Genomic DNA, 10,461 nt, shown 5'->3' on the forward strand with positions numbered 1-10,461 from the left:
TTAAACCCTAAAGCCCAAATAAAATAGTATCTAAAGTCCAAAAGATAATATATCTAAAATCCAAGAGATAATTATCTAAAGTCCAAAAGATAATATCTGGTTTTATTCTCATGTAATTCCAAATCAAAAGTAATTATGACTTATTCAATTTAGCATTTATAGCAATAAATGAGATCACCATTATATAAGTCTTTCAATTTGAAATAGCATAATTTGTGTTTATAATTAATATATGTATTTCCCACAAACAAATTAGGAAATTAAATAATTTCCTAATAGAAGCAGCAGGTCCCGGGGTCGCACTTTGTCTCGTCATCCTCTCGTACTCAGAAGTGCGCCTTCCCTATGCTCGTCGTCGCCAGCAGCAGAGGTAGCAGGTTCCGGTGGGCTGGTCTTCGTTCATCTTCTTACTTTGAGCCTCGCCGTCAGGATCCTTCGCGCAACCCGATTTGGTGAGTTTCAATTAATTTCCCCTTTCTTTCTGTTCTGAAATGATCACTTAAATTTGTTCATTACTGAAAGAATTTGTTACTAATTAAACTTGAATGCACTTTGATTTTGTTGTCGAAAGTTGAATTTGTTGTTGAAAGTTGAATGTATGGCTGAAATTTGTTACTGGAACCTTTAACTTGTTGCTGTTCTGAAATGATCACTTAAATTTGTTCATTGCTGAAAGAATTTGTTACTGATTGAACTTGAATGCACTTTGATTTTGTTGTTAAAAGTTGAATTTGTTGCTAAAACTTGAATGCATGGTTGAAATTTGTTGCTGGAACCTTGAATTTTTTGCTTATCTAAAATGGTCACTTAAATTTTTTCATTGCTAATAGAATTTGTTACTGATTGAACTTGAATGCACTTTGATTTTGTTGTTGAAAGTTAGATTTATTGTTGAAAGTTGAAAGTGTGGCTGAAATTTGTTACTGGAACCTTTAACTTGTTGCTGTTCTGAAATGATTACTTAAATTTGTTCATTTTTAATAGAATTTGTTACTAATTAAACTTGAATGCCCTTTGATTTTGTTGTTGAAAGTTGGATTTATTGCTGAAAGTTGAATGTGTGGCTGAAATTTGTTACTGTAACCTTTAACTTGTTGTTGTTCTAAAATGATTATTTAAATTTGTTCATTGCTAATAGAATTTGTTACTGATTAAACTTGAATGCACTTTGATTTTGTTGTTGAAAGTTGAATTTGTTGGTGAAAGTTGAATGTGTGGCTGAAATTTGCTGCTGGAACCCTGAATTTTTTGCTTATCTGAAATGATCGCTTAAATTTGTTCATTGCTGAAAGAATTTGTTATTGATTGAACTTGAATGCACTTTGATTTTATTGCTGAAAGTTGAATGTGTGGCTGAAATTTGTTACTGGAACCTTTAACTTGTTGCTGTTCTGAAATGATTACTTAAATTTGTTCATTGGTAATAGAATTTGTTACTGATTGAACTTGAATGCACTTTGATTTTGTTGTTGAAAGTTGGATTTATTGCTAAAAGTTGAATGTGTGGTTGAAATTTATTACTGTAACCTTTAACGTGTTGCTGTTATGAAATGATTACTTAAATTTGTTCATTGCTAATAGAATTTGTTACTGATTGAAGTTGAATGCACCTTGAATTTTTTTGTTGAAAGTTGGATTTATTGCTGAAAGTTGAATGTGTGGTTGAAATTTGTTACTGAAACTTTTAACTTGTTGTTGTTCTGAAATGATTACTTAAATTTGTTCATTGCTAATAGAATTTGTTACTGATTGAACTTGAGTTTTTTTGCTGTCTTGCTTCATATTGTCATGAATTTTAAGTTCCTTTTTTCTTGCTGTAATGGTAGTTCTGTCAATCTCTTGGATTCTTATTGTATTAAAAGATATAATTAGTTATTGATATTTTTTATTGAACCTGGTATATCTCCATACTTTTTAACCTCGTGATTTGAAGTTCTTGACATGAGATTAATGATACCCAATTATTTTTGGTTTTTCTAATACTTCGAATTGTTTATGATTATTTTCTTCAAGCTTTATATATTATCTTTTTATGATTTATATCTTTATTTTTAAATTGAATGTATTATGTTTGTTACTTTATAATTTGTAGAAGGGGTTATTTAGTGTGATTGTGAATAAAAATATATTAATGAAATTTAGGAAAAAATATACATGAGACTGTCCATTTATATGCATGTTAAACATTGGTATTACACCTAAAATGAAACCTTAGTCTAGATAATCATGGCGCCTGATAGAAGTTGGATGTATCGAAGGCAAGATTGCACTGGTCATCTAAGCGACGAATTTAATATTGATGTATGCCTATTTTATTGAGTTTAGGTGAGCAAAATATTGATATTGATTCTTCTCAACCATCGGTACACGTGTTAGGTATCTAGTTGTACTATACATTTGAGTTATATGTCTTCATTGTGATTTATTTAATCCTAGGCTAGGAAGTGGTTTTATCGTATCTATAGTTTTCTTGTCTTTTTTTTTCTTGCTTAGGTCAACAGAGCGATAATCATGATGAACCTCATCTTACACAATTGAATGTGGGATCAGCATCACAACTATCCCCACAAGTTTTATCACAATCGTCACCACAATTAGATGGTATGATTTACTTTAGCTGCTGAATGTTTACATATTCACAAATAACAACACAACTAATTGAAAATTGTCTCTTATTCATTGTAGGTGCGAATTCGTCTGATGCAACTGCTTTAGACGCAGAAGATAATAAGCTACCTAGTGTTGGACAATCAAGTGTACATACTGAAACTAGGAGTAACAGGAAGCTGGTAATAGCTGTAGTAAAAGGTGATAAACCGTAAGTAGTTATAAAATTATTTTGACCTTGCTATATCAGCATACTTTCAACTTAAAATAAAAAAAAGAAGGGTATCACTAAGTGTAGTACCTTTAATTTATTAGTTTATTACTAGATTTTACCCCTGATTATGTTGTGACTTGTATATATATTTATTTCATACTTTATTGTATTCAAATTATCACAAAGGTAGAATTCATGGCTTTGATTTACTGTTCATTCATTAATTTTGTTAGAAATGCATGTGCTATATTTTTTAAAAGAAGTATAATAACATATGAAAATTAAATTATAATAGTGTATTATTCTACTAATTGTATGTATTTGTGACACTTGGATGGCTTTTCCATTGAGACTACTCAACTTTTCTATATTAATAGATAGATAGATATGATCCAACAAGTCTTGATGCAAGCCTTGAACATCCAGCTTATCTAAATGTTAAAATTATTAAAGCTGATTCAATCTACTCCTACTTGTTTTTTAATGTAGGAAGAGATTTACAGATCATACGGTAACTCATGACATCACGAAAGATTTGTTAAGTAGGATACCTTCTCCAGCGATAAGATGGCAGGATTATTGTCCAAATATGAAGGACGAGTTGTTTAAAGGTTTTCTGGTTAGTAATTATAATGTTGCTTCAATGCGATTTTTACAAATAATTGGATTGAGTATTTGCTAAGTCTTTCGTTCTTTAAATTTAGAAAAAACATGAATTTGCATCAAATTATGATAAGGCTATGGCAAGAGCTGTTTGGAATAAGATAATGCATGACCGCTATCCTGATATTTTGAAAAGAGCAAGGGATTGAGCTTTTAAGGAGACAAACTCTACTAATATTGCTGACAATAAGGGTCATGGACCTAAAGCAATGAAAGTTGATGTTTGGAATGGCTTAATTGATCATTGTTTAGATTCAAAGTGGCAAAACAAGTTTGTGGCCGGTCAAAAAAATAGAGCTGCTATGCCTGCTCATAAACTACACACTGCAGGGTCTATCAGTTTTGGCAAACACAAGAGAAGAAAGGTATAAAGAAAAATATTGCCTATAACAAATGATTTATGATAGTATATTCTAATAAATGTTGTTACAGAAAGCTAAGCTAAAGTGTCGTGTATCTTTCCTCGAAGTATATGATGATGTTCATAAGAAAAAAAGTGGAGAATATGTTTCTGAAGTATCTAAGAAAATTATTGTAAGTGTCTTTAATTTTTTAATATAATTTAGTTTTAGTTTTCTTAATAATATGTCCTTATCTTTCTGCTGTAGGACTTATATGGAGAGGCAATATCACAAAAATATGGAGAAGATTTAATAGATCAACTTGAAGTTGATCCTGACGTGTGGACAGAAGTTGCAGAAACCAACAAGAAAGGACGAGTTCATGGGTTAGGCTGTAATCTAGATATTGGTATTTATGATCATAGAGATGTGCCATTACCAGAAGATAAAGGTGTTCCTACAGTTAAACTGGTTTCACAAGCAGACATCACTGAGGCTATTAAAGAAGCATTGCCTAGTGCTATAAATGCACTGTTGCCTAATGTTGTAAATGAAGCTATACAGAGTAATTTACTGTCTATCCTTTCTAAGATTCCAGGATTCTTCCAAAAAAAAAAAAAAGGACCATTAGAGTGATTTTGCTGGCAATAATATTGATTAGGTGGCTTATGTTAATGCATTTTGTTAGGCTTAGCTTATTATCGTAGTTTATTTGTTTGATAGATAATTGATTGGGCAATTTGTTTTATTTTCAGGTTTTATAGAAGTTAGCTTACTTTTATTGGTAGTTTACTTAGTTGATAAATAATTATTTGGGTTGATTTTTATAGTTACTGATATTGTTAGATTTAGCTTGTTTTGGTATTTTATTTGTGAAGTGTCTATGTTGGAGATGTTATATTAGACTTTTATTTTAATGAATATGTTGGGTTTGATTTTTTTTTAAACATGTATAATTTTGATGAACTAATTTTATTTTTATGCATTGTAATCTTTTAGTTCAACCATTAAAAAAATAATATGATGTTTATTTTAGTATAACGACAAAATTAGAATTCTAACCGATATTCTAGAAAAATTAGCGATATACTCACTGTTGATGATGATAACAAATTAAAAATTATATTGTGACTGAAATATTTGTGAGATACCTATCGATTTGTTACTATTTTAAAAGGAATTTGCGATGACATTTTGCGATAGTATTGCAACTAATTGACTACATATTATTTACTAGCAAATTAGCGACTATTTCATAACTCTACTTTATCATTTCGAATAACTTTGTTTTAGCGACAAAATTCCTACAAATTTGATTAAGGATTTTCAAAGATTAGCTATAGATTTGCTACAAAATCTGACAGATTTGCGACCATATTATGTAAGGTCCCACATCGGTTGGAGAGGAGAACGAAGCATGCCTTATAAGGGTATGGATACCTCTCCCTAGCATGACGCATTTTGACAAGTGAGTGTGGGGGGCTTTGGCTATTATCCCTATCGTCAAAAGTAAAACCGTGAGGTCTTGTGTGCTAAAGCGGACAATATCGTGCTAGCGGGTGGTTTGGGTTGTTACAGATGGTATCAGAGCCGGAGCCCGGATCGATGTGCCAGCGAGGGCGCTGAGCTCCCTTAGGGGGGTGGATTGTAAGGTCCTACATCGGTCGGGGAGGAAAACGAAGCATGCTTTATAAGGGTATGGATACCTCTCCTAGCATAACGCGTTTTGACGAGTGAGTGTGGGGGGCTTCGGCTGTCATCCCTATCGTCAAAGACAAAACCGTGAGGCCTTGTGTGCCAAAGCGGACAATATCGTGGTAGCGGGTGGTCTAGGCTATTATAGATGGTATCAGAGCCGGAGCCCGAATCAATGTGCCAGCGAGGGCGCTGGGCTCTCTTAGGGGGTGGATTGTAAGGTCCCACATCGGTTGAGGAGGGGAACGAAGCATGCCTTATAAGGGTGTGGATACCTTTTCCTAGTATGACGCATTTTGACGAGTGAGTGTGGGGGGCTTCGGCTATCATCCCTATCGTCAAAGACAAAACTGTGAAGCCTTGTGTGCCAAAGCGGACAATATCATGCTAGCGGGTGGTCTGGGCTATTACAATAATTAAGTAAGTAAAAATAGGCAATTGTTAAGTTAAAATATGTATATTTTAGTGCGAAAATTTTACACATCAAAATCCTAGACAATCAAGTCTTTTTTTAACTAAGTTCAACTAAGTCAAATTCATATACAACCGTTTATGTTATTGTTCTCGTTGTTCTTCGTCCTCATCCTCCTTCTCCACCTTCATTATCATCATCATCATCATCATCATCACCATCTCTTCCTTTACCACCACCTCCTCCGATCCTCCTCCTTCCTCCTCTTCCTTCATTATCATCACTATCGTCGTCATCATCATCTTCTTCTTAGTTCAATATCACACAATTAGTTTAATAATAACAAAAGTAATATAGAAATTTTCAGTTAATGACACAAAAAATCTATTAAAAAAAAGTTTAGACTTTTTAATCAGTAAAAGTAAAACATGCTTTTTTTAGATGCCCCATTAGAGGAAATTGTACTTCATAAAGCTCCAAACAAAATAAATAAAAATTTTATTAAAGTTATTTGTAACTTAAGAAAGTTTATTTTATCATAAATAAAAAAATTTAAAATTCACATTATGGTTTTGCTGAACTATTGCCGTATAAAAGCAATACTCTAAGTACTGAGTTAAGTAAGTCATTTTTTAAAAAAAAATATAAAGAAAATAAAAAGAGGGTATCCATCTATCAGATTAATAGATTATAAAAGGAATATTAAATATACGCAATACCAAGATAGTATCGTATTTAATTTACTAAATAATTTGTATACTTTATTAAGTCTTTTAATTTTCAAATTTTGTGTTAGTTTGAACTATAACATAAATTCATGTGGATTTATTTTTGGCCAAAATATCAAAAGAGTCGCATAAGAAGTGGATAAGGTTAAAAAACAAATTTGACAAAATTTAAAAAAATATCTTATTATCTAAACAATTTTGCAACTAAGATGAATTCATATTTGAGTTGGAATTAAGTTGTTACTTAATGTATACCAAAAAAATAAAAAATATTGTTACATTAATTGGGAACTAATAACAAACAAGGTTTCTTAACAAATGGCATAGATAGTTAGAAAGCACACCAAAAATAGGCATCTAACATTGAGAATTCAACAAATTGGCATTAGATTTTGCTATAAAAGCAGTAGACATACAAAAATTTCATATCAATACAAATTCACCTTCCACTATTTTTTCAAATATCAAAAATTGAATCTCCAACCAGGTACTTGTCTTTTTGACATGTTATGTGAATTTTAACTTCATATGTCTTATTTAAGTTCCACATGGTTTAATATTTTATTTGTCTTCCTTAACATGTTTTCCTAATTTATAAACATATTATTGATATTTCCATAGATTAACATATAAACATATGATTGATGATCAAATAAATATGACGATTTGTAGAAAAACATGAAGTTTATACCTGAAGTGTTATTACTATCATTAACAATTATACTGTTGCAATCAAGCATCATATTCGCACAACAATATGAGAATTCAAATAATATCAAGACGGCTACTTTTTATAGTGAGCAATTTGTATTGGAACCAGGAAAGGTTACGATAACAGATTTATTCAATATTGAGTTTCCAAGCGGACACATCGGAATCAAGAATTTTCAAGCCGAGTTAGTTGATGAACATCGGAATTCTTTGCCATTATATGAAGCTTACCTGCACCATTATTTTGTTTTAAGATATTTTGAAAATGTCACCATGTCACGTCAAGCTAATCAAAGTCAGCCCATATACGGTAAGTATTTTAGAAGAAACGATGGAGTATGCCAGGGTAGTGTTAATTCATATTCTTGGGGGCTTGGAGTTGACGCACGAAAAACTAACTTAGAACTACCAGATCCATTTAGAATAGAAGTAGGTACGCACCCTGAGAATGTCCCAAAGGAGTATAATGAAGAGAAATGGTTATTTGATATCATGGTTATAGACACACGTGGTACAGAAGACAAAAAAGGTTGCACCGAATGCAGATGTGACCATTATAATGTCAAAAGTGAAGACTTTGTAAGCAAAACCGGTATTGATGGGAAACCAATGTCTGCTGATTATAAAGGAGGAATTTTTTGTTGTGAAAAGACTTCTCAATGCAAATTACAAAAAGGATATAATAGCAAACAACAGAGAAAAGCTTCCCTTAAATATACAGTAACATGGGTTGATTGGGATCAATACCAAGTGCCTATTAAGTTTTACATACTTGATGTTACTGATCAAGTGACATATAATGGCTCTGAACCAATTCATAATTGTATGGTAAGTGACAAGTATATTTCATTTCAATTGAATACTAAAATGCATGATTCATGTATTTCACATGGTGACATAATTTATCATAGGTAATTAGATTAGCCAAAAAATATTTTCTATGAAATGAAGTGAGTATTAATCTCTTTTTTAGTTATATAGTAAATGATCGATAAAAACTTTTTAATTTGTTGCAGGTAGAGTATTCTATCACTCCGCAAAATACTGATATTGGACATTATCATATTAAAAAGACAAAGATCCCAATGAAAAAGGGTGGTAATCTAATCTACTCTACAGTTCATGTGCATCCAGGAATCGTTAATGCAACTTTATATGCGGAGGTAATTATCAATATTTCATATATAATCTTTACAACTACGTATAAATTATTTTGTTGGCTGACCATTCTATATTTGTTTATTAAATAATATTATTTCTTAATTTTTCATCTTCTTAAGAAGTAAAATATTTTAAAATATCTTTGTCCTTATTTTTTTTCTTTTCTTCAGAATGGAAAGGTATTATGTGCTGTTCAACCAACATACGGCACAGGAGAAGAGCCAGGAAATGAAAAAGGCTATGTTGTTGGAATGTCTGGTTGTTATCCAAAACCAGGCTCTATCAAGATTCAGGATGGCGAAATATTAACGGTTGAATTCATACATGAAAACAAATATAATACTGGACTTATGGGACATTTCTACGTGTATTTGGCAGAAGAATTACCATAGTTGTCAAAACCGAATCGGTGATCGAACCGGTCAAGTTATTGGTCACTGGATTACTGGTTTAACCGGTAGATCACTGGTAGAACCGGTTAACCCGGTATAATAAAATAATTATATAAATTTTAATTGTTTTTTCTTTATTATAAGTACTTTTATTTTGTTTTTATAAAAATAATTATCATTTTTAAATTTTAATACTTTATTTATTAGTTTATATTTATTGTATTATTATATTATTATAGGTAAAAACTCACATACAGTTATTTTCGTGTGAAGTTGATATTTAAAAACAGTTAGATGATTTGACAAGTTTGACTAAATATCGTCTAACAATTTTCAACTATCAACTTCATATGAATATAACTGTATGTGAGTCTTTACCTGTTATTATATACTATAAGTATTTATTGAAAAATAATATTAATAGATATCATATAATCATGAAAAGAAAAAATAAATTGTGATTAATAAAGTTTTTGTTTATCTTTTTAATTTATATATATTTAATAAAATTTATAGTTAAATAAAATATAATTGATTTAAAAATGAGTGACTTTAAAATTAAAATAAATTGAATATAAGTAAAATAAAAATTGCTATATGTACTATAATTTGTATATATATTGGTAGCAAGTATTGCCAGTTTGGTGGTAAGAGTGTCCTTACTGCAACTTTGGGTTAATCGGTTTGAAACCCATGTCAAGCTTTTTGAAAAAATTTTAGAAATCACAAGCCTTGACACTTGGCATATGGAGCATGGTGGACTTGCAAAACTGTGGTGCGTCGTAGATTTGCCTTCAACTGGATTGAGTAGTTCGGTCCGATCCAATTTGACCAGTTTTGGCTAGTTCACTCCGAATTTGATCGATTCATGGCGGTTTTCTACTTTAAACGGTTCTAATCTTAGATCGGACCGATATTAGATCCGGTTTTCCGATCAAACTGGTCGGTTCTGTCTGATTTTAATCCATTATCTGTGTCACCATATTAATGAATAGAGAACCTTAAAATAAGGTTCACAAATCAAGTGTAACTATATGGTTAATTTGGTGTAGTGACAGTAGACAACTCTATTGATTTTTTTTATCCTTTTGATTTCGTTGGTTTTTGTAAGATAAAATTTTCGAATAAATTTATAATTATTGTATACTATATATAATAAATTGGATAAATTATCCTTTTAAATTATTTGACTGTCAATATTACTAAATTGTCCTATTTTGACTTTTGTTTTAAAAATGTCTTTATATAAATCGATATAACTTAAAATGATTTACTATGAATCATAATAAATCATTTCAAAATAAATTGCTTTACTCTGATAGTGTGTTACCTAGTAAATCGGTGTTACAGATAAAAAAATATTAAAAGGCATGAACCATTATTTTTTACATATTCATGGATATCTAGGGTCTTATACCCATTACTTCTCATTTATTTATTTATTTCACTGTTGAATAAGCAATCAAAGGAGCAACTATATGGTAGACAACTATATTAGTTTTCGTAGTACGAAAGTTTTAGGCGAATTTATGATGTA

At 30.8% G+C, this 10,461-nt stretch overlaps 1 protein-coding gene across 1 annotated transcript; it reads left to right on the plus strand.

Annotated features, from left to right (window-relative positions):
• The first annotated feature begins 7,338 nt into the window (after positions 1-7,338).
• LOC140177277 (uncharacterized) lies at positions 7,339-8,924 on the plus strand. Its single transcript, XM_072210437.1, has 3 exons — positions 7,339-8,199; positions 8,388-8,534; positions 8,703-8,924. The coding sequence occupies exons 1-3, from the start codon at positions 7,339-7,341 to the stop codon at positions 8,922-8,924; spliced, it is 1,230 nt and encodes a 409-aa protein (XP_072066538.1).
• The last annotated feature ends 1,537 nt before the right edge of the window (positions 8,925-10,461 follow it).

This window comes from Arachis hypogaea, chromosome 12 (assembly GCF_003086295.3).
Source record: "Arachis hypogaea cultivar Tifrunner chromosome 12, arahy.Tifrunner.gnm2.J5K5, whole genome shotgun sequence".
In the NCBI taxonomy this organism is placed as follows: domain Eukaryota; kingdom Viridiplantae; phylum Streptophyta; class Magnoliopsida; order Fabales; family Fabaceae; genus Arachis; species Arachis hypogaea.

What these genes read in the sequence shown, in the direction of transcription:
- LOC140177277 (XM_072210437.1), top strand. Translation starts at nt 7,339, where the DNA reads ATGAAGTTTATACCTGAAGTGTTATTACTATCATTAACAATTATACTG. An exon ending in AACCAATTCATAATTGTATG is followed by an intron (nt 8,200 to 8,387) that starts GTAAGTGACAAG and finishes AATTTGTTGCAG; the next exon opens with GTAGAGTATTCTATCACTCC. An exon ending in ATGCAACTTTATATGCGGAG is followed by an intron (nt 8,535 to 8,702) that starts GTAATTATCAAT and finishes TCTTTTCTTCAG; the next exon opens with AATGGAAAGGTATTATGTGC.